This window comes from Trypanosoma cruzi, genomic scaffold (genome assembly GCF_000209065.1).
Source record: "Trypanosoma cruzi strain CL Brener 1047053517123 genomic scaffold, whole genome shotgun sequence".
In the NCBI taxonomy this organism is placed as follows: Eukaryota; Euglenozoa; class Kinetoplastea; order Trypanosomatida; family Trypanosomatidae; genus Trypanosoma; species Trypanosoma cruzi.
Window position 1 is genome coordinate 151649 of NW_001849559.1, and position 25714 is coordinate 177362.

Genomic DNA, 25714 nt, shown 5'->3' on the forward strand with positions numbered 1-25714 from the left:
AAAAAAAAAAAAAAAAAAAAAACCAAGGAAAAACAAGAGGCGGAAATAGTAAAGGGGGGGGGGGAAAAAAAAAAAAGAGAAAAAAGGCAAAAAAAAAATTTTTTTTCCTTTGATCCGTAAAACTATTAACGCAGGATCCATAAGAAAAGGGAAAAAAAAAAAAAAAAAAAAACTGCATTCAAAAAAGAAATATTTTATAAAAATGCCCCCACCTCACCCCTACGCACAGTAAATACGTCCCTGCATCTGAAGGCAATTGTCACTCTGGTGGTAATAGCAGCCAAATTGACATTTGGCAGACTCACTCACTCATACATGACCCGCACATGCCTCCATTACAAACACGCACACATATATATAAACATATATATAAATATATAAATATATAACGACAGATCGTGTGGCATCTCTGAACATCAGAACTTTACTCAAACACAAAGAGTTGACTACACGCCTTGCCGCCACGACACTGGTGAGTCCTCAACCGACATTAAAGGGCACTGAGAACGCAGTGACGGCGAAGAAGCGGTCACACCACATGAATGAAAACTGGCGTTGTCCTTCATTGCCATTTCAACGTGATCGAAGAACAGCATTGACATATCATTTTTACTGTCAAGGTGCATCAAGCTTTCCATCTTCTCAGAACGGGGGCTCTGGTCAATGGAAGGGAAACCGCACTTTTTCTCCTCCTGTCGCATCATTTCTTTGAGAAGCAGCTTTTCATATGCAACGTATTCATAAAAGGGCACGTTGACATTGAATCGTAACACACGGATAACAAGCCGCTCTAGAGCGTTCCACTCCATCAGAGAAAGCTCCGCCAGCTGACTAAAGTAACGATTGCTTCGAAAATTGTCGTCACGATACTTCGCTGTGATTAACAACAACACAGCGAATACACACGGCAAGTGATCCACCGCTGCCTCGTACTCCGTCGCTACGGACTCCTTTCTCATTTCCACAAAAAAACGACCCGTGAGAGCAAGTGTAATCGGATAGCACTCAATGCTACAGTGGGAGTGACAAATGAGTCGGTAAATGAAGTCAATTAGTGGGCCCGCTGCACCGCTGCCAAACAACTTTCTGTGCTTTCTCTCGTCACGGCAACCACGTCCCTCCATATTCATGCAGTGAACCGAAAAATACCGGCAAAGCCGCTTTTCCTCCAGCTGCTGTGATTTGGTAATATGGTTGCCGCCATGAAAGCAGTAGTGTTCCCATTGCCTCTGCAGCAGGGTCTCCATGGCCAACAGAAACATTCGGTACTGATGAGCGTTGGCTGCGGCTGCCTCAGCTTCAACCGCATCGCAGAAATCCTTGGAGCCAAACTTTGTTGTGGCCTGGTCATGAATGCCCAGTGCAAGCGACAATGCCGTCATTGTAGAACGTTACGTCACGACTGTTCCCACACCACCACCAACAACAAAGTCAACAAAAAAGAAAAAAAAAAGAATGTAATAATGTAGACAATTCCCTACTTGCCGTGTGTACGTGTCTCTGATTTCGCTCCGTACTTCACCTGCTATCCCTTTTTCTCTGTCTCTCTGAAGATCGGATTAAAAGCGATGCTCGCAATGATGAATTTGTCCAAAAACGACGCACAAAATAAATTCCTCTTCGCAGAACGTCCTCTTTATTCGGCCAGCAGCTTACGTTATCACACTCACAAAGATCAAATACGGCGGTATACAAAATACTAAAGCCGCAAAGAAATAAGTTGAATGATTCCTTTTGACTCTAATGATGGGATAAAAGACAAAAAAAAAAAAAAAAAAACCAAAACAATGGCACATGAAAGACGCATACGAGGGGAAGCCATCAGCCAGTCCTGGAAGCCCACGCCGACACCCACACCCACAAACACACTTCATCCTCATCTCCTTTCCTTTCTTCGGTTCATAAACCCGTGAATGGGGATCCAGAAGCGAACTTTTTGATAAGAACGACGCATCGCATTTACCCTCAATTTTTCGCTTGTCCTCTTCCCACCACACACCACCACCACAGAACACACACACACACACACATACCCCTGCTGGGGAACTAAAACAAACCGCTACCTAAAACTCATCTAATTTATTATTCTTGCCTGCAGAACATCTCAAAGATCAACACAGAGAAAAAACAGAAAAGAACTCGACACATCACCACCTACTTTTCAAGCGCCTTAACAAGCTCGTGCAGCTCTTTGGGCACAATGGTGGGAATGGATCTCTCCAATTCCTCATCCTGCTTCAATTCCTCAAGAGCATGTGCCGCATGTTGTCTCTTGACATTCTCTTGGCGTAACCGTCGCTGGTGTTCCACCCACATCTTATCGTTAGCAGACTTTTCTGCAAACCCCTTCTGAAGGCCCGCCCATGCAGCAAAGATGTACGCCACGTTACGAACCTGATGTAGTGTTTTGGGGGGAGCCTTGGCTGACATGAAGCAATATTTCAACTTGTTGGGGCTGCCACTTGCACTTTACTGGTGGCAAGAAAAAGCAAGTACCGACACATAAATAAGAAAAAAAAAAATCAGTAAATGAAATAAAAATAATAATAAAAAGAAGAAAGAAAAGAAAAACAAATTTAGTTGGAATGCGTAAAAAAGCTACGCAAGCCAAATCAAGCAAAGATTATGAACCAATATATATATATATATTAATCACAACAATAAAATGCAGGCAGACACCAAAAATCAATCAAAAGAATCCATAAATAACTCCGACTGGTTCGGCTGCAAACAACATGCGCACGCCTCGTAATTATGCTACCCCGGTTGCACAACAAATAAAAACCAACACTTCATCTCCCGTTGAGTATACCCACCTCGTCATGACCTTCGCCCTTCCGTGTTTTGAGCTTCCTCAGCCTCGCTAAAACCATCCACAAAACCATCTGTCCTCGGATCGCGTGCCCGTTTCCGCAGCGCTGCCACGGGAATGTAAACATCGTTTTCGGTGTTCACCTTTCCCAGTGCGTTGCCACGAGACCACAGATTGATACATGCTATACCACAGAAGCAAATAAACAGTCCCTTCACAACCCCCATAATAGAGTTTGAATCGTCCGCACCACCAAACCATGTAGCAGAGGCGGCACACCGGCTTGGTTTGCACAACATCACTGGGAATAACCGAATAGGACGCAGCATGAGGTCTTGTTCTTTCTAAATTGTCAATTTTCTGAATATTCTCATGGTTTCTCATTAAAAAAAAAAAAAAAACAAAAAAAAAGGGAAAAAGAAAAACAAGGACAAACAGAAAATCATGTAAAGTTTTTCCTTTTTTAATCGCCTTGCTCGGACTCCTCCACAGCCTTCAGAAAAAATTAAATATGAGGGAGTTCGGTACCACTCACGTGGTTAAAATATCCCTTTATTGTGTTTTTTTTTTTTATTGGGGTGGTGGTGGTGGCCAAAACTAAATCATAAATTGTACATATTCAACATCATCCCGCTCCTCTGCCGTTGCCTCCCACTACGCCAATTTGAAGTTGTGTCGAGTTAGCCAGCTACCCTTTAACTCCACAGCGGGACCGTATCGATCCGCAGCCACCGGCCCCTGTTCTTCCTTCGGACGTGAGAGCTCCGGTACCGACTCCTCGATCGGATGAAAAGACCGACCAAATTTGCTCTTGTATGTGGGAAGATGTCCCTGATAACCGGGCAGATGGCGCTGATACATCGGCCGCGGCGGTGCCTCTTCTCGCCCGCGGATCCATTCGTCGCGGTTATCGCGGTCCGTGTAGTACTCATACCCTCGCTTCTGCCATGGTGCGGTGCGGGTCCCTGTAAAGAAAAATGGCATTTCAGAAGGAGGTGGAGAAGGCGGTGCGGGGGGCAGCCTCACTGTGGCAAGACACTTCAAGAGCGGCTCACCAGCCTCTGGACTGTTGAGCAATATGGCGGCAAAGGCATTCATCACATCCTGAGGCGGCACAAACGCCTTGGGATACCGCAAAGGTGTAAAAATCATTTTCAACTCCGTCATGGTAGATGCAAAAAAAGGTGTCGCTTCACAGGCAGCAACATCGCCTGGCAAAAGTGCCTCCTCAAGCGTGTGCATTAGATCAGCCAAGGCAATCGTGGGAATAACAGCACTGATGATGTCACCACACATGTTTCTCAAAATGCCTGCCTCACGATCTCCAAGACTCTTCAATGGACAGACAAGAGCGATAAAATCATCTACAAGAAAACCGCCCTCATCCGAGTACGCCGTCCGAAGGTTTCTGTACTCGTCCGGCGTCAACAGCACCCCAGATTTGTTCATAATGGATTTGAAAAGCACAGGGTTAACGCGCCTTCTGTCCCTGGAGATATTGCCGTCCTCCTCTGAGCCAATATACAAGTTTCGTTCCATTTCCAGGAAACCAATAGCGCCACCTCGCAGAAGCAAGTTCGTCACCTTGCGGATCGTTGGCGCCGCCTTCTCCTTCCACAGAGTGAGCTCTGTTGGAGTGAGAGCAACATAGTCCATTTCCAGAACCTTACTGAGGGGAGTAAGTAAAATATATATAAATATATATTAACAAGGAAGAAAAAAAAAAAAACCAACGTTTTCCGCAGTTTCCTCGTTTTGTTATTCCTCTCCACACCGCGCAGAGAAATATCCAATTCGCAGAAATAAATATTAAAATAAGAAAATAAAAAAAGAAAGTAAATAACACGAGTAAAATAAACAATACGTGCAACATCAACTCGCTCTGCTACGCTGTTTATTCTCCGCGTCCTCTCGGCACCCCCATCATCACCTGCAACAAAAATCACTGCATGTAAAATATCTCCCCTCCCACCGACATGAAGGGTCGCAACGGATGCACCACAAAACTTCCTGGCAAAAGCGACCCCTGCGTGTTTGAAACTTTGAGTGGTTTCTCCAACAGTATCCGTCCCCGCGCATTCAGGGCAAGGTAGCTGCCATCGGAAAGAAGCGCTCCCAACAACCCGGTATGCACACCCGTCGCAAAAGCCACAATAGAAGGAGATCTACTTACAGAGGGCCACCCTCCATGACCGCCACAAAACGAAAAAATATCAACCTCGAGTGAAGGCTCTGTGAATTTGCGACTGTCGTAGAGACGCACGGCACTACGAGTTGCCGTGGCAAACGTCAGTGCGCCGGTTCCCACCTCAACGGGACCAACACCAACAACAGCTTCAACAGAGGAAGAAAAGGAAGAGTTGACCGAAGATGAAGCTCCCTTACAATTCAGCATCCCTATAACGCCAAGAAAACCCTGCTTCTGACGATCATCGTAGTAACGCACCGCTCCATCCGAACACCCAGCAAATATTGCACGTGTTGTTGTATGTGCTGTCAATGATGTAAGGGTAGGATCACCAGAAACCCTTAGCCGCTGAATGACTTGTTCCTCATCCAGGGAAAGCACATGAATCTCGGTACCACCATTACTCCCAATCGGTCCCCCGTACAGGAGATTTGCATTGTAGGATCTATAGACAGACTTAATATCTATATGTCCCCTTGGAGAACATGCAGAAAATGTAGCAACCTCCGTTGGCATTCCCTGTCCCTCCTTCCAACATCCTCTTAAAAGACTAAAACCCCCATCTTTAGTCACAAGTAACAGTCCAGCCTGCTCAGATAAGTCATTTACAACCAATACATCATGTAACGGGGCAAAAAGACGAACGGAGAACCCATGAACATGTGTTTGAGTACTATATGTCTCATATGAAGTGTGGTAAATGTGTCTATTCTTTGTAGCCAAAACCATTGTGGGTTCCAAGGCACGGAAGGCTGTAGAAATGATTTGATCGCCAGGAAGCAAGCTTGACAGCACTTGATAACGCGTAAAGGCTGATGTCGAGAGACCATTATTCCACACACCAGTCCCATTATCCTCCGCCTTTGAGGATTTGTTCTTATTAGAACTATACATTGGTTCCAGCCTTCTGTCCTGCATCTCTAGAACCAACTGTCGCATACTATCCGCATTCCTTGTTGAACGTGCTCGATCGGCCTCAGATAGAAAGCATGAGGAATCGGTAGATACAACACGAGACATGCTTCGAAGGGCCTCATTTGCAAAACGATGAGATTGGGGTAAATTTTGGTTCTTAAAAACATTTATGGCCGCCACAACTTTACTTGCATCGCATGTATGGTAAAGTGCGAATAACATCAAAGCCGCGTCATGGACCATCTCCCGGAGTAGCTTGAGCACCTTAGGCTCGATTGCGTCCAGGCAGAACCTTTCAGCAGAGGGGGAAAGGTCATCTCGTGAGAGAAATCCAGTCGTGAACATCACGGTGTTGTCAAAACGACTATTGTTTGTGGGACGCGATGAACTTAACTGTGACGTGATCTGCACATCGGGTTCATCCACCATCCACCCTGGAGAATTTCTACCAACCTCCTGAATGTAATCCATGTATCGGTTCGGATTGGTACTGCATTGCAAGGAAGGCACCAGACTCCCATAGTGAAAAAGCAATTGAGAATCAAAAAATATCAGCTCTTCCCGCACACTCATGCTCGCGTCAAAAATAAAGCCTCTTAGTTTAATAAGAAGTGATTTTTCCATCTGCACACGGCGAACCTGCCGCTCAACAGGAAGTTCGTCGACACGGAACCCCACCAACGACGCTAGCAGAGTCACGCAAGAGCTGCGTACAATGGGGGACTTGTCCTGCAGCAGAGAAGTAAAAAGATCTAGACGCGAGGTGCATTCCATTGCGGCAAAATCCTTAGCATGGCGCAAGCCTAAAAACAGCTGTGCAAGCACCAAGCAGGACCATGACCGGACCTCGGCATTCGGTGAGACCAAAAGAAAAAAAGCAGCGTTTAATAATTGATTATTCCAACACGCCAAATATTGATGCTCACCTCCGCGTTTCATCAATTGACAGAGAACGTAGCATGCCATGGCCTTGCATCGGTGTAGATCCAGATCCTTCATGAGGTAATGTTTTGTGTCTCCGTTTGGCGTGGCCGCAGAACCCACCACACCGTCACCTAATTCTACAAATGACGCCGTTGAGCCACCGGTTTGAAAAAAGTTACTGCCATTTACAACGGAGGCCCCCGTGCGGCCATCTTCTACGGGAACCACATTTGTCTTCTTTTCATCCAATTGCAAAACACGAATAAAATACTTCTCTAGACGTGATTTAAAAAGTTCTTCCGTGCCTTGATTTATAGATGCCCTTATCAACTGCATCCAAAGAACACTCACAATTAAAAATACCTCTGGTGTCTGAACAAGAAGCTTGCTGGCGTACGGTAAGATGCCACAATGAATCGCACGCCTTCCAGCACTCACACCGGAATCCAGGTACCTCACCAACAGTATTAATGCGGGCACACGATATGAAATCTGTGTAAGTGCCAAAAGGACGCTTGGAAGTTCTTCAGGTTGTTCTCTCAAGTCTCCAGATTCCACCCATACTTCAAATGCCATTAACTGATCCATAAAAAAAGTAGAGGGTTTGTATGTGTAGTTTGGATTCACTGTTAGCTCTGGGGTAAGAAGATCTGGCAATTGGGAAATGACCCTCTCCAATGTGTAGTCCCAAAGGTCCCACAAATGATGCAAATGAGCTTGTTCTGCTATGGGCGGATGTGCCACAGGAACGCATCCCACTTCACGCAATAAACGGTCAGCCAATAAAAAGTTACGAAATAACGCCTTGGTCATCGTGTCCTGTCTAAAAAGTTGATGAAATTGTGACGGAGGAGTCATACACCACGCAATGGTGTCAGTCACGGCAATAAGAATCCAATTAAGCTCCCCCAGAGGTGATTTCCTTTCTGAAAGTTCTCCTGGAATGTTATTTATCATTTCAGCCGTCACATGTGGTAATAAATGTTTGCGATGAGAAAAATTGACATACCACTCCAGTGCCATTCGCAGCGGTGTTGTGAGACATGCAGTCAACACGTCCGCAGGAAGTTGCGGATTCAGCGGCAGAAAGCTTCCAGCACTACATGCGCAAAAAAACATATCCTGGGGTCTTGTCTGATGAAGACGCTCCTTGTACCAGTGTTGCAAGATGGAACCCGCAGAATTGCAGTCTAAAACGTATAGTGTTGGCGAATCAAGAAGTTGTGACATTTCAACGATGTTAATGGGTACGTAGTGCGTTCGATTTTTGTCAAAAAACCAAATCTCACCATATTCCGTCGCTCGGGGCATCCCATGACCATTGTAATGCAAAAGCACCCTACCCTTGTCAGCCTTTCTGCGGGACGACATCATGAGATGCTTGGCCTCTTCCAAGTGTGCATCCACCGCCCTTTTAAAGACGGCATCTCGTTGTTGGGAGCGGTACTGACGTTCCAGGATCTCAGCGATAGAGTCACTACCACCTTCTAAAGCAAAACGGGAAATCTGCGCCACGTGGGGGTCAATCCAGCACTCCAGTCGCGCGCACGGTTCGATTCGTGGGTAATCCGGTGGATCACTGCCGATATTCAAGCAAAGAAAAAGAATAACCTGCGTTGACTTTACCTTTTGGCGAGTGGAACGCTCCGTGAGAGAAAAATCCCCGGGAATAACGTCCTGCACCTCATCCGCATCCAGTCCTGTAAGAAGCGCGGGCAGGTGATGGGGTGCAAATGCAGCAAGACGCTCCTCCACGAGGGCAGATTCAGAGATGGCGGTTGCCGCTGCTGCACGCCGCCGATTGAGCATGTCTTCCTTTCAACCCGCCACTTTCATGAAAATAAAAATAAGAAAAATGGTAATTGTTTTAACAGCCACGATGGTGGAAAAAGAAAACTTTTGGCCTCGTCGCAACTGTGTTGTGCCGAGGAAAGTGCGGAGGGACGCCACTTAATCCGGGCATATTGTCACAGAAAGAAAAGCACAACCACAAAGGAAGAATAAATTAAGAATCTGACCCCTCCCGCAGCACCTTCTTTTTCGCTTAGCTCTGTGTGACTTTGTTGCTGTCCTTTTCACTTCTTCAGTCTTTGTCTTTTGTGCTGCCCCTCCCTTCTTTTTTTTTTTTTTTTTTTACTCCTCATCTTTTTTTATTTCTTAAAAATCACACACTTTGTTTTTAAACGCTATAAATTCCGTTCGTTTCAGCTGCTGTTTTTGCGCACCTCCCCTTTTTTAGTCTCTCCACTGACCTCATGAGGCCTCATCCCTCGTCTTCAACACGACACGGATACCAATGCCGGTGAGCTCAGCAGCCCACAGGCGCAGCACCTGCGGTATCTCCACAAAAGCAATCGTGTCTGTCGCCTCCTGCGACCCAGCACCGCAAAATTTGCACGTCTTCCATGTCGAATATTCCGTCGCGTGTCGCTCGTAGATGGAGAGGAGAGAACCGCATTCCACACATATGAAGGCCTTTGCCTTGTCCGAGACATGCAGCAGACGGTCCAGAACCACCTCCGCACTACCATGCGACAGCAAGCCATCACGTTCCATCTCACCCACACGTACACCACCGTGTCGTTTACGTCCCTTGACGGGCTGGCCCGTCTTTGTGACAGCGCGGTGAGTGTGTGCGTCCGTGCGGGCGCGCGCCTGCCACTTGTCGTTTACCATGTGTCGAAGTCGCTGATATCCTGATATGCCCATGAAAACGTCAGCCTCCATCTCCTCCCCACTGATGCCATCAATGAGCTTTTCACGCCCATAACGATTGTAACCAGCCTTTTGTAAAGCGTCCCCAATAACTTCAGCGGAGCGTGGACGTTCATCCACTACACTCCATGCGCTGTGATCGCAAAAACGGCCCTGGATGGCGCCTAGCTTCGCACCCATCATCTCCAGCACCATCCCCACCGTCATACGAGAGGGAAAAGCATGTGGATTGATGATGATATCAGGTGTGATACCGTCACGCGTACTAAACGGTAAATCGTAAGCTCGAATGTGCAGAGGAAGAGTTCCCTTCTGTCCGTGACGAGATGAGAATTTGTCGCCAATGGCTGTTGGACGAGGAATACGAAACACAACAAGCGCGCTGGTTGGATCTGGCCCGTCATATTTAAGAGGAACCACACTATGAACCCACGCGTTCTCCCCCTTATCAAATTGCCACCACTTTGTCACGTGATGCCTTGTATATTCGTAAACCTTCTTATTCATAAGGGGGTCAATACGTTCATAGCGTTTGGCACAGCAATAGACCGCACTGCTGTCTCGTAGTGTGGGATACTTGTGATCCGAATCGAAGGAAAGCAACTCTGTCGTACCAGGCACCGCACGCTTTCTTGGCAGTCCATGAGCATCCAACTCTGGTGTGAAGGGCTGTCCGTTGGACAAGAGATTTTGAAACACAAACACATCATCCTTCTCCCCCTTTCCACTAGCAGTGATAACTTTGGCCACAGTAATGCCGGCGGTGAGCATGCCAAACTGGGAAGCGGTACTGTTTAAAATGACAGCGTCATCCAAGTCATAGCCGGTATAGGCCAAAATGGCAATCACAGCATTGACCCCCAAATTCACATCATCCAGTCCGTAATAATCCATCGGGAGTGTTCGACTGATGTAACGTTGTGGGCAGTACATACGAAAGAGTTTTGCTTCCTTACGCCATGCCAATGTTTGCAATTGAGTTCCGGCAGATTGCTTGGATAAACCACATTGGAAGAGGTTCCTCGGCGAACAGTTATGCTCAAAGAATGGAATCGTCGCCGATGTTAAACTAAGAATATTACTTCCATTCTGCTCCATAAATTCATATTTTCGATTCAATTGAGTCAAACCGTCCAGGAGGTCAGAGGGAACGCTGGCGATGTCAAGCCACGTCTGCTCCCAGGTTCCAATATACACCAAAGGAAAGGGTAACTCGTCACCGTGGGATGTGGATTCAATTTGCTGCACAGGACGCATCATTCTGCCATTATCATAAAAGATGTACAACCCTTGTGGATCCTTATTGCCTGGGGGGACATACACAACCTCAACCATACTAAAGGCATTTACACTGTGGCGGCGCACAATACCACTCAGCTCCATACTAGAGCCAGTTTTCAATGCCTTCTTTCGAAGCAAGGCCTTACACACTCGTTCGGCCTCTTCGGGTGCCAAGTACCCCAACATCTTCCCCTCCACCCATACAGGGACTGTACCCACCAGACGATCCACGAGAGAATCCAAAGATCCGCCGTTGCGAAGACCGTGAAATTCCTCCGTGATCCGCGACAATAAATCTTCTTCATTTCGAGAACCTGTTGGAACGGATTCGGAAACAAATGTGCTTACGCTCATATGATTCAAGACACCACAATCCGCCCCATCAGGGCTATGCACCATACAGATAAAACCAAATGCCTCGCATGGGTACTTTCGCACCTCACTGGAACGCATCTCGGCAATCGTCTTACCCCGATGCAAACATCGCAACTGCTCAAAAAAACGGTAAAAGTTCAAGTGTTCTGCCATCACCACCCAACCAGAGGTTTGCGGACAGTAAAAATCTTCCTCACGATCCAATGTGAGATTTCCAGTAATCAATAGACGATGTAACGCATCTAGAGGTTCATTTATGCTTCGACGTTCACAGTAATCTGTGTACTGCCGCAGCTGATTGATAACCCCACTTGACTCATTTCCTGGCAACTCACCCAATTGCAGAATGGATTGAAAGAGATGAGATGGAATATGACTTCCCAAACGATACACAAAACTCTTCATGTATTTATTAAGGCAAACCTCAAAACCACCCATAAGCACCTGCGAAACGGTAAATATCTCCTGGTAGGCGGGTACATCATTACCTTGATGTTCGTTGGCGCCATCAAAAAAGGCGTACAGCTGTCGTACAATGGCAATCATTGCATCCAGTTTGGCATTTAACTCCTGAAGGAGTTTGGGGGAGAGCCAGTTAACGCATTCCTCCTGGGTAGCAGTTGGAGACAAATCCCGTGTTGGTTCATTGACATTGAGATGAGGCAATACATGACGGCGAAGCATAAAAAGGCCATACCAGACGTCGTGCTGACCTTGGCACGTGGAATGAAACTGTGGAAGAAAGTGGAACGTGTTGGATGTTTCGTGGTACTTCCGGTACATTTGCCCCAACACTCCCATGTAGTCCAAAAAATGAACAAGAGAACCGTATGGTTTTTGGTGGTGATGCTGGAGAAGTGCCTCAACGCGGGCAACGTGGGAACTGCTGCAATTGGTAAAGCCAATCGTGAGTAGTTTGTACATCTCCAACGAGGAACAGTGCCGGGTATTCAGTGAAAACAGCAGGAGAAGAACAGGAATATGCCAAACCACCTTACGCGCAAAGCTAAATACGACTTCACCCGTAGTTGCGTAGTAAAAATAGTTTTGAATCGTCAAACCACTGGGCCGTTTGCAACGAATTACCACGGCCTTTGGTGAGAAAAACGGACCCTGTGACGAAAACCGTTCGCGAAATATGTTGAGAGGGACATTACACCGCTGCATTAAAAGAGCACGCAAAATGCGTTCCCCGCCGCGCATAATAAAATACCCTCCCACCTCCTTTTGCTCCTCAAACGCACGAAAGTGATCATTTCGGGTGTCTACTCCACGAAGGCTACACCGGGCACCTCGCACCATCTCTGGAAATTCAGAAAAGGAAACCCACACGTGATGTTTACTTGGTACTAATGCAGCGTACCGCTCGTGTTCCTGCGCTGGAATGTTGTGCTGCCGCATCAAGGAAAAAAACTCCGGTACCAACGCATAGAGGGTCATGGACTTTGGCTGAGACTCCACTTGTTCTCCCTGTAGAAACTTGAAACCAATCTGCACATGGCACGGCTGGGCGTAGGTTTCGCTATAGCGGCGATAATACTGTGGTGCGGAAAATAAAAGACAAGAATGCATCGCTCGATCATGAATTAATTGTGCCTCCTCAATAATTTCCGCTTCCTTCAGTCGCTTCATCTCCACCAAAGATAAAAGTACATGTTGCCCCGAGGCGGCCCGCTCAAACGTTCTAAGCTCCTCCTCTTCCCACTTTTTTTTTAAGCGAATCAACTCTGCAAGAGAACCGCTAACACGATCCTTTAAAATAGCAAGTTCTCTGCGCTGCGTCTCCGTGGGCAAGTCTTTCTCTGAAGTCATTGCACTTAGGACGGAGCCAGCGGTGTGCAGACGATTCTCGAGCTTCGTAAGGTTGTGCTGCGCATGCTCAATGACAATGCGGGCACAGCGACCAGGCCGCACGCCGATGGCCACATCCAAAACAAATATGGAAACGAGCCCAGTAGATGAAGGGGCACGCTGACTAAGTTCATTCACAACAGCAGTAAAAAGTGTCCCCTCATTCTTAGCTTCGCTCACAAAAGCCTCCACACGTTGCTCCGCAAATGCATCAAATTCATTTATTTGAAATGAAACCAGGTCTGCCAAGAGGTCCGTGTTGACACGACTTGGCATCTCGGATGGGGCATGGCTCAAGAGATGCTGAATCTCCTCCAGCTCCCGCAAGACCTCCTGTAAGTAGTGGTACGACAAACCCTCATATACGGCATCACATTTTCCTTTCTGAGCCTCGCAGCTTTTAAGTACGACGTTTGCTGCATCTTGTAGAATGAGTGTCTGCTCTCTGATGTATTGTAACTGCTTGGGCCCGTTTCCTTCTGGACAACCGAGCTTCCGCGGGTTATACTCAAGCTTCGGCAGTCGCTCACGAAGCTTTTCAAAGAAGCAAAGTACCTTTTCGCCACCAGCGGTGTCAAGCATGGCGCTGTGCAAGTGGCGCTCCCCGATGTATTGCATTCGCGTTAAAGCATTACGGAGAAGCTGAAGGCGTTCAAACGGTGTCATATTTGCCGGTGGCAGTAAGACCTCCCTTTTTTGCTCCTGACGGCGGTGGCGACTGGACACAGAACTCCGTGTCGATGTGTAATTTTCGCCAACTGACGAGTTGTGCGAGCGGGAACTGCGCAGTGAGGGATTCTTCGACATGGTAGTAAAAATCCGGCTCGGGCAAACTGCAAGAGAAAATTCCCCCCTCCTTCCTCTTGTTTTTTTTTTCTTTGAGGTTCTTCGGTTTTCGCACAAGAGACAAAAACGGCAGTTCATTTAAAAGGCCGAAAAGCAGAAAAAAAAAGGAAAAAAAGACGCGCTGCTGATGATGATAACACAACCCTCGCGCCAAGGTGGTGATGGCAGCACAGCTCCAGGCAAAGAAGAGCGTCAAGAAGAGAAGGACCACAAAAACGTACGCCACTTCTCCCTCCCATTCTCTTCCCCCTTTTCCCTCCTCTATGCAGGGTATGCGCAAATGCATTCTGCAAAGTAAAAAATGCCGCACTCGCCAGGACGAAACAATGCAAAACACAGAGACAAAGGGACCGAAACAAACAAAAAAGCAACACAGGCACACGCTACACGGACTCAAAAGCCTCACAATCCAAAATTTGCCACGTAAAGAACGACAATAGTACAGGAAGCAGTGAACGCGCAGTTGATGAAGACCCAATTGTATCGAATGAAAACACCAAACATGTAAAACATCCGGGGAACATCAATGTACAAAAACTTCAGGATCCGCCCACCCTCCACATTGTACATAAAATTTAAAAGTGCCAGCTGTCTTTCGGCATCCTCCTTGGCTCGAATCATGCGAAAGAGTGGGGCGTATGTCACAAATGTCCTACGGATTTTTTTCGCTTTCATCTCCAATACCACATCCAATGCCTTCTCGTATTCATCATCCAAACAGTAGCACCGCACCATCTGGTTTGTTAGCTCCCTCTGCACAACCTTGGGTTGGGCCACAGAGCAATCCATCAGTTCCTCGTAAAGTTTTACTGCCTCGTACAGCGACATCTTGCCACACTCAAAATCGTAGGCCAAAAGACTAAATAGCGGAACAAGATGGTGTGCACCCAGAGTGGAAAGAACATGCTGATTCTTCCGAAGACCTTCTTCATGAAACCACAGAGTGTGAATCGAGGGACGAACAATTGCGTGAAGAAGATGCTTCTCCAAGAATTCCTCTGCATTTCGTATTCCAAGAGACAGTTGTGAAAGCGTCATCTCTACCTGTCGTTCCACACGTTGCAGTGCAATAGCGTTCTCTATCTGCACCAGCTGTTCCATTCGGTTGTACAGCACAGGCGGAAGCGAACCCGTGATGCCAATCGCCCTAAGTGGTCGCTGTGGTCGAATCATTTTGTAATGATCATAACCCGGCTTGACGGCCGGGAGTCCACCCACAAAGCTGGGTGACACGGGGTAGCAGCTCACACCCATCCATGGCTCGATATCGACCTTGCCGCGCCGCAGCACTGCGGTAACCCGCATCCAGTCCAATTCTATGCTGCCAACAAAACTTCACAAAACAACAGAACGAAATAAAGAAAAGAATAAAAAAGAAACCGCAAATCAATATATCACGATCCGCCTTCAAACTACAGGTTATGAACCCTTAAAAGCAACGTCACCCCAAATCTCTGCTCGCCTCTCAGAGATGCACTCTCTCTTTGAACACCTCGCGCCAATGCAACAACACAAAAGAAAAACTCTCAGATGGAAGGCACCGGTTGAAAGTTAATTTCGTGCTCGAGCTGCGCAGCAAGCGACTCCACTTCGTCGTACGCGGCCACAATTGCCTGTGCAAGAGATGAGGCTTCCGCGTTTAACTTCTCAATATCCCGGTCAATTGAAGCTACAGGAACATCCGGCAGGGAGGACACCGCATGCTCTAGGACACTAAAGTGCTGATCGAGTCCTCCCACTAGCCTGTCAATTCGTTGCCGTTCAACTCCCAGCTCCCATTCCAATCGCTGTGCCGCGGTGTCGACAAGTTCCACCGCCGCGCCTGTAACTTCCGATAACTCTGTAGACTGCGGAAGGGCATCTGCTACTGAAGCCTGTAACGTGTCGTGCATCGCCTCAATGCACCGGGCGAGAGCGGTCTCCGCGTTCACAACCGGTCCCGACATGGCTTCACAGGTGGACGGATGAAGACTGATGCGAGGTAAAAGGCAAGCTAGTAGCACATGTGATGAAAACAAACGCAAACGCACACAATAATATAGAGAAAAGGGGAAAAAAAAAGAAGAAAAAAAAAAAAAACCCGATATGTTAACTACAAATCCTCCCTCTCCCTCACCCCCGCCAAAAAAAGAAAAAAAAAAGTCAGAAATTTATTTTCCAGGCTTTGTTTCCCCTTGTTCAATACGGCGTACTTCCTCCGTCTTTCGGTTCAAAATCAAATCAGCCATTTCTTTAAAGTCACTACCGTAAATATAATCCCACCCAGCCCCGACATGCATCCATACTCACAGGAGAGCATGCATATACAAATATATATAAAAAAGTGCCCCGTTCACTCCCTAGTACCATCTCCAACGCTCTAATCGTTTGTACTTGTGAATAAATTCTTTTGTGTACACTTGGGAGGCATAGTAGTTTTGATCTTGGTAGTGAGAGTAATGCGGCATGTACGCTGCATGATAAAGGTAAACACAAATCGCCATAGGAGTCGAACCAATAAAGAAAAACGGCATAAAAGTATCTGTCATTGTCCATTGGTGAGGAGGATTAAACCAGCGACCGGAAAACGGTGGAGCAAAAAGGTTTGAGGTAGCATGGCCTCTCACAACGGTAGTTCGACGAAGCATACGTCCCTATCCGGCTTTTCTGATGCACCTATTCCCCGTCTTTATTTTTCCCTACCCTACTATAATAATATAATCGTTATTGCAAAGATAAACCCGAATTCCCACGTAGCCAAAAAGGATTCCAATAATAATCAACAACAACCATGCAAATATAAGGGAAAAAAAGAGACGTTCCCAACTCCTCCATGCTATGGACCTTTCAAGGAGCACACAATAAAATTAAAATAACAATAAGAAAAAAAGAAAAAAAAAAAAAAAAAAGGAGAGAGAGAGAGCCGTCCGCAAGTTTTTTCCTTTGTTTCCATTTATCTTTTCTTATCCTCTCTATCTTTTTTTTTTTTTTTCCGCATGCTCTTATTTGACTCAAAAGCCAATCTAAAATCCTCTTTTTTTTCCCTCAGTGTAGCCCGCTCAGATTCTAAACATCACAATCATAACCGCAGTATATAGAAAGTGGCCACTCTTCATAGTAGAATACTTGTGCACCTCCTTTCGAAGGCAATGATAAAATATGCCGCTCACTACTCAGACTGTCGGCGCTCCGCCATCAGGGCGTTCAGCGACTTCGGCTGTTGCTGAGGCTGGCCACTCACTTGTCCGGCAAACTGAGCCATTTGCTGTTCAATTAGGCTCATGTTTTTCGCACCTTCACTCACATTTGTAAAGGAAGCCTTCCCTTGCATATCGCTATTTCCATTAGAAAAAAATGGTGCCCTTTGTGTTCCACTTGAGGCGCCGGCATTGCTTGTCGAGGACGGCACACCCCAAGAAGTTTGAATTGGGGGCCCTCCATACGACGCTTGTGTAGGGACCCCACTCGACCACCCACTCCCTCCTGCGCCAGGCGGAATCATCATCGATGGTTGTGTCGCACCGGTCCATCCACCTCCGCCACCTGCCACCATGCCAGTATACTGCTGTGGTGGGGCCATCGACGGTGAATAACTACCGTATGCCATTTGCTGCTGCTGCTGCTGCTGTGGCGGCTGCTGTGGAAATTGTGCTGACAGCATTTGCTGCTGCTGTTGTTGTTGCCGAATACGTGTGTCCAAAAACGCATCAAAAGGATCCACAGAAGCCGGTTTTTGCTGATGAAACGGTGCGCTTTCCGTCCAACCAGGTTGTTGAGCAGAGGTGTTAGCCGTCATTACAGGTGCTGGAGCAAATAAGTCATCCAAGAAATCTTTCTTTGGGGGTTCTGGCTTGACAGGAGGGGCGGCAGACGCAGGGGGCGGAGAATTTGCTGGCTTTGGAGTGGGTGCGCTCTGTGCGGAAGGCAAGGCCTCATTGGCAAAATTCATTTGACGCTTCTTTTCCTCTTCCTCCTGAAGGCGACGTGCTAACTCAAGGTCAGAATTGCGAGCCGCCTGTTCCACTGACGTGGGTTGCCGTTGAACTTGCCGGTTAAACATCCTTTCTGCATCCCCAGCAGACACACCAGAACGGACCTCTTCTTCGTGTTGCAGTCGAGCTGCAAGTTCCATATCGTACCGCTCCTGTTCCTCCCTCGTGCGACCAAAATGGGTCTTATTTTCGTACGCATCGTGTGGCGAAAGCGATGGCGGCATCGGGCTGTTTAAGTAGCCCTGGTAGTGCGAAGTTGGGTAACCGCCACCGCCAACGCCAGACGCGCCAGAGAGCTTGAAGCGTGTCAAGGCCGCCTTCTCGCGCTCCTCACGGAGTAAGGTGCCATCGCTGAGAAGATCACAGAGCTTCTTTGCGCGTTCTCTCACAGACAAACCGTGATCTGTCCCCTTACTCCCCGTGTAATAGAACGACTGAGATATGGTACGAAGAGTGGGGATTACAGTACAAATGGCCGGCAGTCCCGACTCCGGCACGTTGCGAGCAAGATGGTCAAGAAGAAGTAGGCTTTTGTAACAAGGTCGCCACGCCTTTTCACGGTGTTTGAGACGCAGTTTTATCTCCTCCATAATATCAAATGACCCGCGGGCAAAGGCTCGACAGACTTCATCCATCTGTGCACCCGTTGGCCCCCAAGGGTCCTCGTTGGTTGCCTCGTGAACAAGCACAACAAACTCATTGCCAGATGCCATCACACGGATCATCTCCCGCGCGGCATGAATGGAGGTTGGAATACTCATCTAGTATTATAACCCGGGTTATTCCCCTAGAAAAGAGAGCGCCAATTGACCCTAAGTAAGAAAGATGTAAAGACGAATAAGCAAGCTACTTTTCTCGACGTATTCTCAGAATATTCGATAGCATTCACATGCAAAACAACATGAACAGCCGTTAAATGACAACACCATCAATTCGACTCAACACAATAAAGAAAAAATAAATGAATAAAAAACAAACCGGAAATTCTCTTCGCGTAGAAAGATCCATTTAGGGTACGTTTAAAGATTTGAAGAATTACTCTAGACAAATTCACCAAAATGAAATTTCATGAAATGAAATACTCACCTCTGCTGCTAGCCAGATCCCGAACCTCTCTAAAGAAATAAAAATAGGACAAGAAAGAAAAGGTAAAGGAGAGGCGGTGGCCTCGCCATATCCTCCATGTTTGCTTCAAGTATATATATAGATAGATAGATTTATTCAAATTGCCGCTCTCGTGACATGTTGCGCTCTATTCGGATTGGGGATGTTTATATTAGTTAAAAATTGGTAGAATTTGAGGTCCTCCTGCCACAAGACACCGCCGCAAGGTGGGGGGAATCAAAAGGGGCCGAGTGGAACGACAAAAATAAAAACAAACAAATCCGTCGTGACTTTATCGGTTCATTGACTCCTCCCATTGCAGTCTTACAAATGAACCGTAAGAGAGAAAATAATTGTAAATAAATATTTTCGTCTTATCAGGATGTGCATATTAAATTGGGTGGCCAGCCCTCTCGCAATCATTCTTTTCACAAAATCGAAATGTCAATGATGGGGTAAATAAAGAACTCCCCTCTACCGAAAGGGGGAAAGAATTGGCACATCTATGCGAATCCCATAGACATCTTTATCACACAGCAGAGTCTTTGGAATTTCATCTACTAAATCCCTCGACGTGAGGGCAGTTTTCGAATTGGGTAAACTCCGTACGGCTTTTGTTAAAATCGGGTTTAGCATGGGTAATTTACCCAATTTCGTTGATGCAACCCGTTTTCTCGGCAATAACTCCTCCGTGGAAGCACCGGCTCGAATGGCTTCATTGGTAACCTTGCGTTGCTTGTTTGTTTCCGTGTGGCGTGCCCAATAGCAATGGCGGGTGAAAATTTCCCGTTGCCTCAACACATGTGAGCAAAAAGGCTTGAATTGGCGGAAGTTGCACGCCAGCAGCGTTCTTTTCTTTTTCCTCCTTTACTTATGGCACAATAAACTTAGACGGAGAAATAAGATATATATGAAAAAAAAAAAAAAAAAAAAAGGAATTTCACGCATATATGGGAACTGCAGCACACATCCAAAAACATGAGAAAAAAATAAAATCGGAGCCACACATAACGGCATTAAGAAGAAATAATAAAAACGCCCTTTTATTTTTCGTAGAGAAAAAGGTTTAATATATATTTTTTTTCCAGCGATGGCACTATACAATATCCGGGAAGAAAAATAGTTCATCCATCTGTGTATCTTCTTTGGAATCACGCACCGCGGAACGCCTCCCCATAATGCTTGTAAAACAAAGATGATCCAAACACATTCCAATGGTGAGGTAGGTACTGACCAACTCCACCTGTGCCTCCCACTCTCTTAGATCCGCCAACAAGAGCGTAGACTTTGCTCGATACTTCTCAGCCGACGTTGCACCAGAGACCTCAGTTAAAGGCGGGGTAGGAACGAAGCGGCTGTACAATGGATTTGGCAATGCTGACCTCATTGCAAAAGCACCAAAGCCATTACAGTTTGATTCCCTGTTCTCCGCATCTCGATCCATCGCAGCAAAGCGTTCTTGTGAAAGAGCTAGATGCTCCAAAGTCGCTTCCACTGTGAGACCTCCAGACTTCTGAAGGACTGACTCCATGTACGCAATAATCGCGCTCCTTAGCGCCTCTATTAAACGGATCTCAAAGCATCTCAAGGAGATATCGCTCTCCATGGATTTCTCACGAAGTTTTTTATCAAAGTGCTGTATGGCATAGGCCTCCACCACCCCGCCAGCGGGCATAACGACATTTAGAGGGGCTGGCAAACAGAGCATGTTTACCAAGTGATGCAATTGACGACTAAAAAGGCGTTCCACAAGAACCTGATCGGCTGCACAACGACCACCAAAGACAACGCTCACAATCGGGTGCTGAACTCCCTCCATATTTAGCGGATTCAGAGCTAACAAAAAGGATCGAAGCTCCACTCCACTACAATGCCTGAGTGAATGAGAACCAAAAAGAGGTTTGACAAACAAGCTGCCCTGAAGAAAACTTTGTTGGTCCAATCCTAGAGGTCTAGGCAAGACTCGGAAAGCCAGTGCCAGTTGCGTCATTATCTTTTTACCAAGAGCTACCAGAACCAGAACGGTCCGGGTATGATTCCCCCATGATTCCATGCGGCGCAATGTCTCTTCACCAACGTGACTCTGAACAGCAATCACCAATAGCCCCTTTTCTACATTCTTCACCATAAGAGCAAGTTGGCGAAAGCCGAAATCGCTTTCCTCCGTGGCTGCATCAGGAAATTGAGAAAACATTAACAATAGATGGGTACGAAAACCCTCATTCTCCACAAGTGTCCCAAAGGCATTTGTAGGGGCACACACGCATGTCCCCAGCAAAGCATCAGAGCTTCTTTTCATGCGCACTGTTCTTATAAAAGCAATACCAGGAACGACACAGCCCTCATTTCCACCAATCGGTAACCAGTCAATTCCCTCATTTGAAACCCTATACAAACTTTTCTCTACAAATGTGTGAAGAGAGGACAATCCGCTCTGTGTTTTGTCAGTCTCCATTTCAACCACAAATTCTATCAAGCGTGAGCGAATATGGAGAAAGCAATCTACTGCAAGCTTTCCCGCCCTGTAGCCCCACGAGAGTGGGTCGTATGCAAATGTCCTTTGAAGATACTCGTGTAAAACTCGAGGGGAAAGAGATTTAGCCTTCTTACCATCCGTATCGCACATTCCCTCGCCCGCCGAAACAATGGAGGAAGCCACTTCTTCCAATACGTCCGTCGGATCCAGGGAATGCCCCTTGGCACGCAACTCCTGAAGAAAGTTGTTCATAATACGCCAACAACATCTCGCGTCGCAATCCTCGCTGTTTGTCTCGTGCGAAGGAAAGGGCGAGCATGTTCCCCAGCCAAGATTTGAAAGCCCACCGCCGATTCTCTGAGACATCACTGCCTCCTTCGCCAGAGTATGATAAGCATGCAAGACCACATATGTAATAAAATTAACGCGGCACGCGGTACCAACTGTCACTTCATGAATCTCAACAAATTTACGCAACACAGTGCAAAGAAGCTCCATTCCATCTTCGGAGGTACAGATCAGATGGCCAAAAAGCTGAACAGCATCAAATGCAATACCAAAACTCTCCTTCTCACCAGACAAGTTGACAAACTTTCCAACTGCGTGGCCAGGGTGAGTCGCATAAGATTCAACCAGACAAAGAAGTTTGTACGCTGCGATCTCCATGTTTTTTTAGTTTTTTTACGACGTCTAACAAACCTGATTGGCGTTTGTTGTTGTTGTTGTTGTTTGTTTTTGTGTGTGTGCACCCTGGCATCAAAGTAAAGCTTTCCAGTAAATACAAAAGAAACGGAAAATGCACCAAAAAATTTGCTAAAACAGTGAGCGCGCCAAGAGTAACTCAGCCTAAAAGTTAACTGCCACCTTACTCCACATCCTTAAAAGGCATCGCAAGCGAAGAAATGCCGTAGTGCACAAGATCCATCATAACCTGCGTAGGCACCCAAGCACGTGCTCGCAGATCGCTTTTGGGGAAAAACATGGGTTTCCCTTCTTCAGCAATGGGTGGAAAAACTTTCCCCGTGGGCACAGGGTTAGAGGCAGTTGCTCGATCCAAACCAGTCGAAAGCAAACACTCCCTAGCCTCCCACAGACGAAGAACCTCCGCAGTGGCTACTGCAGTACAAATATCAAAAACTGAAACTTCATCAGGAGGCTTCAAAGAATCCTCCGCCGTGGCAAGAGACTTTGCACGTTCCGTCATCACGCGATCAAGAGCAACACCATGAGCATTTGGCAAAGAAAGATTCCATGGCTGTAACCACATAGACAATTCCGGAATACCACTCAATTTTACTGCTCCATGATAACTATCTGTGGCTCCACCTCTGCCAAGAGTAGATTTATTTGCCGGTGACGACAACAACAGTGCGTCTGTCTCCCATGCAGGAGCCAAGGAAGGAAATACCCCCATCCTTTTTCGCGGCGAACTCCTGTAATCCACATGGCGCTGCCTCGTATCATCAAACCTTCCACGTTTGGTACCCCGCTTTGTCTCTGTGGTAGTTAGTTGTTGTGTCTTGGTGGCTGCCGTCACAGCTGAAATGCCCACATGCTCCAAATACTGCACACCGAGGGCACTGGTCTGTGATGAAATAAATTTTGCCACCTCCTTTACAAATTCAACTGCTCCAATACTTTTTACCCCCTGCTCATCACTTGAATCATTCCCAAAAACTCCGTCTGCCTTTTCCAATGTGTAAACGGCATCTTCTAAATCCGAAATTCCCACAAGCGAAGCCCGACAAAATTCTGAAAACTGAGCATTAAATCTTCGCTGGGAATCCGTTCCCTTCACGACATTCTTTGCCGATTGCACAACTGTTTGAAGTAACGCATTGATCGAGGATAATTTATGGCTCTTCGAACCTTGAACAGCCCGTATAATGCGACTAATCGGGAGCTCTGTGCCTTCACACTTATTATCTCCGCCGTTCAAACGCACCCCTCTGGCACGTTGCATGGCCATTTTCCCTCCGTAATGCCGAAACACCAAAGTCCTGTAGCTTCCGTAAAAAAAAAAAAAAAAAAAAAGGCAAGAAGAAAACAACCCTTTCATGAAAGAAAAATAAATTACACGCATTTCTCCCATACCCCACGTCTTTCAGATTAAGCTTCAAGCATGCCAATAAATTTTCATGAAATTCATGGAGAGTTTTTCAAAAAAAAAAAAAGAAAAAAAAAAAAAAAGGAATTGCCGTAAATTTCACAAATAAAAGATTTAAGGTAAAAATACGGGCAACAATAATAAATAACAATAAATATGCTAATGCGAATAATAATAATAATAATAATAATAATAATAATAATAATAATAATAATAATAATAATAATAATGTGCCCGGATGAGTCCTTTTTCCTCTTTCTTCCTGCAGAGAGAGAAAAAACAACGCCGTGACAAGTTACATTTTGGCTCAACGCACCCAATATCCCCCCACTTTAGACAAGAACCATCGAACACCAAAACAGTAGTAAACAAACAATTCCAAAAGGCATACGCATAACTACCGGGCTCACTGGGAACTGACAAAGCGGTATTGATTGGGGCTCCACAGCCGCCGAACCCCTCCGTTTGAAGGACAGTAAAGTAGGCGGAAAAAAACACAACAAAAATAACAGAAAAATGTACTTCACTCGCTGCCTTCAAACACTATCGTTTAACGCCAAATCAATTCACGGGGGAACGGAGCAGATAAACGAGACACCCACGATCATCTACCGAGCACCCCGCAATTCCGCGTATTCTTTCCAATAGTTACTTTTCAAATTGATGCGCATCTTAGAATAAATTAGAAAATTCACATCATCCAACCAAAAAAAAAAAAAAAAAAAAAAATCCTTAGTGAATATCACTCCTATTCCTAAATTCCAATCACATTCCGCATCTGGCGCCTCACTTCTTCTTGCGCGTTCACATCCAACCGATAGTAGATCCACTGTTTTACGATACAGTAACACAATATAACAGCCTCTACAACCCAGAAAAAAAGAACAATGATCACGGGCAATACGGCAAACTTGCTTTTCGTTTTCGATATATCTATTGCAAGAGATACACCGCATGCAGCATAGTTTGTCCGACCAACAATCATAAATATATCAAAGGCAAGAGCTATAACCAATCCACTTAGAGCCAAAAGATGTTTAGTATGACGTCCTGTGGAACAAGCAGAATAAATCTGCCAATACCAAACAATAAAGCTTAAAGGGGCTCCCATCAGGTACAAAATGGCTAAAACAGTGTTTTGAGAAGTATTGAATTTTTTTGCATCTTCTTTATGAGATGCAAATACCACAGCAATAACAATAATCATATTGACAAGGAGCAAAACACATGTGGCAATCCAATTTATAAAATTAAACCTGACAAATTGTCTTCTTACCTCGGGAACACTCGAAATATCATGGTGTACAAGTGGCTTAATACATAAGAACTTGGGAGGGAAGTTTGGAAGAAGGCCTGAAGAATTAGTCGCTTGCTCACGATGAGTTACTTGCTCTTCGAGTGCGTTCAAACGATTCTCCTCTGCCATGGCTCTTTTCCACCTTTCTTCAATTAATACACGCTCCTTCTCTTCAGGTGACATCCCAGAGGTATTTTTCTTGTTTATTCCTAAAACTTCTTTTGCAATCTTTACTTTACTATTCTCCTTTTGTTTTTCCTTTGAGTTTTTTTGGTCCGAAGTATTTTCCATTGAGGGTTTTTGAGGAACATCAAGTCCAGAAGAGTGTGAAAATTCCGGAAAAAACGCGGAGGACTGAGGAACTCCCTGAGCCGTCGGTGAGACTCTGGAATTGGGTTGTTGGCTCTCACGATGCCCCATTTCCTCTTCATTATTATCAGAATGCACCTCTACATCCACCAAATAAGCTCTATTTTCTGCCAATGATAAGTCCTTCGGTGGCTCCGTTTCTCGTTGGCTCATATCGCCAAAATTATAAATGTTTCGAAGATCCTTCGCCTCACCTCCAAACTTATACATGGTCACTAGAAACAAAATTTTTTAAATAACTCTTAAAATCCTTCAAAAAAAAAAAAAACAAAAAAAAGTGGATAGGTGAAAAGAGCTCCTTCGTAAGGCTCGATGTAAAATAAAATGTATTCAAACGGGTATCCAGCAAATTTGCAATCACACAGTACGTTTTTTTAATTGTTAAAAAATTTTCCCGGTAGGCATGGCATACATCTCTCGTTTTTTTTTTTTTTTTTTTTTTTTTTTTGTATCTACGGCAAAAGAGGCAAAATACACTCAAAC

The 25714-nt window shown here is 45.9% G+C and overlaps 12 protein-coding genes across 12 annotated transcripts, besides 32 other annotated features; all 12 read right to left on the minus strand.

Moving 5' to 3' along the window:
* Positions 1-22: a microsatellite.
* Positions 1-1556: a sequence feature (areas merged during assembly that could not be assigned to a particular haplotype. This can correspond to areas where the two haplotypes were merged or to regions with more than two copies in the genome that were merged during assembly.).
* Positions 65-98: a microsatellite.
* Positions 142-172: a microsatellite.
* Positions 352-388: a microsatellite.
* Tc00.1047053506925.10 (uncharacterized protein) lies at positions 447-1382 on the minus strand (the record flags this gene model as incomplete). Its single annotated transcript, XM_816460.1, has 1 exon — positions 447-1382. One exon carries the CDS (start codon positions 1380-1382, stop codon positions 447-449), a length of 936 nt encoding a protein of 311 aa, XP_821553.1.
* Positions 1557-13686: a sequence feature (areas merged during assembly that could not be assigned to a particular haplotype. This can correspond to areas where the two haplotypes were merged or to regions with more than two copies in the genome that were merged during assembly.).
* Positions 1754-1779: a microsatellite.
* On the minus strand, positions 2155-2430 carry Tc00.1047053506925.14 (hypothetical protein, conserved; the record flags this gene model as incomplete). The annotated part of the gene is made up of 1 exon (XM_816508.1): positions 2155-2430. The coding sequence occupies one exon, from the start codon at positions 2428-2430 to the stop codon at positions 2155-2157; it is 276 nt and encodes a 91-aa protein (XP_821601.1).
* Positions 2533-2575: a sequence feature (A-rich).
* Positions 2633-2653: a sequence feature (AT_rich).
* Positions 3198-3237: a microsatellite.
* Positions 3467-4468, minus strand: Tc00.1047053506925.20 (hypothetical protein, conserved; the record flags this gene model as incomplete). Its single annotated transcript, XM_816462.1, has 1 exon — positions 3467-4468. One exon carries the CDS (start codon positions 4466-4468, stop codon positions 3467-3469), a length of 1002 nt encoding a protein of 333 aa, XP_821555.1.
* Positions 4496-4520: a sequence feature (AT_rich).
* Positions 4613-4643: a sequence feature (AT_rich).
* On the minus strand, positions 4755-8648 carry Tc00.1047053506925.30 (hypothetical protein, conserved; the record flags this gene model as incomplete). The annotated part of the gene is made up of 1 exon (XM_816464.1): positions 4755-8648. One exon carries the CDS (start codon positions 8646-8648, stop codon positions 4755-4757), a length of 3894 nt encoding a protein of 1297 aa, XP_821557.1.
* Positions 8953-8998: a sequence feature (T-rich).
* Tc00.1047053506925.40 (RNA polymerase I second largest subunit, putative) lies at positions 9093-13868 on the minus strand (the record flags this gene model as incomplete). The annotated part of the gene is made up of 1 exon (XM_816467.1): positions 9093-13868. The coding sequence occupies one exon, from the start codon at positions 13866-13868 to the stop codon at positions 9093-9095; it is 4776 nt and encodes a 1591-aa protein (XP_821560.1).
* Positions 13687-14266: a sequence feature (areas merged during assembly that could not be assigned to a particular haplotype. This can correspond to areas where the two haplotypes were merged or to regions with more than two copies in the genome that were merged during assembly.).
* Positions 14267-19468: a sequence feature (areas merged during assembly that could not be assigned to a particular haplotype. This can correspond to areas where the two haplotypes were merged or to regions with more than two copies in the genome that were merged during assembly.).
* Positions 14310-15212, minus strand: Tc00.1047053506925.50 (hypothetical protein, conserved; the record flags this gene model as incomplete). Its single annotated transcript, XM_816469.1, has 1 exon — positions 14310-15212. One exon carries the CDS (start codon positions 15210-15212, stop codon positions 14310-14312), a length of 903 nt encoding a protein of 300 aa, XP_821562.1.
* Positions 15434-15853, minus strand: Tc00.1047053506925.60 (hypothetical protein, conserved; the record flags this gene model as incomplete). Its single annotated transcript, XM_816471.1, has 1 exon — positions 15434-15853. The coding sequence occupies one exon, from the start codon at positions 15851-15853 to the stop codon at positions 15434-15436; it is 420 nt and encodes a 139-aa protein (XP_821564.1).
* Positions 15960-15986: a microsatellite.
* On the minus strand, positions 16247-16534 carry Tc00.1047053506925.64 (hypothetical protein, conserved; the record flags this gene model as incomplete). The annotated part of the gene is made up of 1 exon (XM_816507.1): positions 16247-16534. One exon carries the CDS (start codon positions 16532-16534, stop codon positions 16247-16249), a length of 288 nt encoding a protein of 95 aa, XP_821600.1.
* Positions 16767-16795: a microsatellite.
* Positions 16821-16879: a sequence feature (T-rich).
* On the minus strand, positions 17056-18639 carry Tc00.1047053506925.70 (epsin, putative; the record flags this gene model as incomplete). The annotated part of the gene is made up of 1 exon (XM_816473.1): positions 17056-18639. One exon carries the CDS (start codon positions 18637-18639, stop codon positions 17056-17058), a length of 1584 nt encoding a protein of 527 aa, XP_821566.1.
* Positions 17495-17526: a microsatellite.
* Positions 19153-19416: a mobile genetic element.
* Positions 19469-19544: a sequence feature (areas merged during assembly that could not be assigned to a particular haplotype. This can correspond to areas where the two haplotypes were merged or to regions with more than two copies in the genome that were merged during assembly.).
* Positions 19545-21213: a sequence feature (areas merged during assembly that could not be assigned to a particular haplotype. This can correspond to areas where the two haplotypes were merged or to regions with more than two copies in the genome that were merged during assembly.).
* Positions 19896-19916: a microsatellite.
* Positions 20079-22124, minus strand: Tc00.1047053506925.80 (hypothetical protein, conserved; the record flags this gene model as incomplete). Its single annotated transcript, XM_816475.1, has 1 exon — positions 20079-22124. One exon carries the CDS (start codon positions 22122-22124, stop codon positions 20079-20081), a length of 2046 nt encoding a protein of 681 aa, XP_821568.1.
* Position 21214, plus strand: a sequence feature (areas merged during assembly that could not be assigned to a particular haplotype. This can correspond to areas where the two haplotypes were merged or to regions with more than two copies in the genome that were merged during assembly.).
* Positions 21215-25684: a sequence feature (areas merged during assembly that could not be assigned to a particular haplotype. This can correspond to areas where the two haplotypes were merged or to regions with more than two copies in the genome that were merged during assembly.).
* Positions 22169-22188: a microsatellite.
* Positions 22324-23550, minus strand: Tc00.1047053506925.90 (hypothetical protein, conserved; the record flags this gene model as incomplete). Its single annotated transcript, XM_816476.1, has 1 exon — positions 22324-23550. The coding sequence occupies one exon, from the start codon at positions 23548-23550 to the stop codon at positions 22324-22326; it is 1227 nt and encodes a 408-aa protein (XP_821569.1).
* Positions 23472-23492: a microsatellite.
* Positions 23620-23648: a microsatellite.
* Positions 23699-23795: a microsatellite.
* Positions 24272-24294: a microsatellite.
* Positions 24320-25441, minus strand: Tc00.1047053506925.100 (hypothetical protein, conserved; the record flags this gene model as incomplete). Its single annotated transcript, XM_816458.1, has 1 exon — positions 24320-25441. The coding sequence occupies one exon, from the start codon at positions 25439-25441 to the stop codon at positions 24320-24322; it is 1122 nt and encodes a 373-aa protein (XP_821551.1).
* Positions 25652-25679: a microsatellite.
* Positions 25685-25714: part of a sequence feature (areas merged during assembly that could not be assigned to a particular haplotype. This can correspond to areas where the two haplotypes were merged or to regions with more than two copies in the genome that were merged during assembly.) that runs on past the window's edge.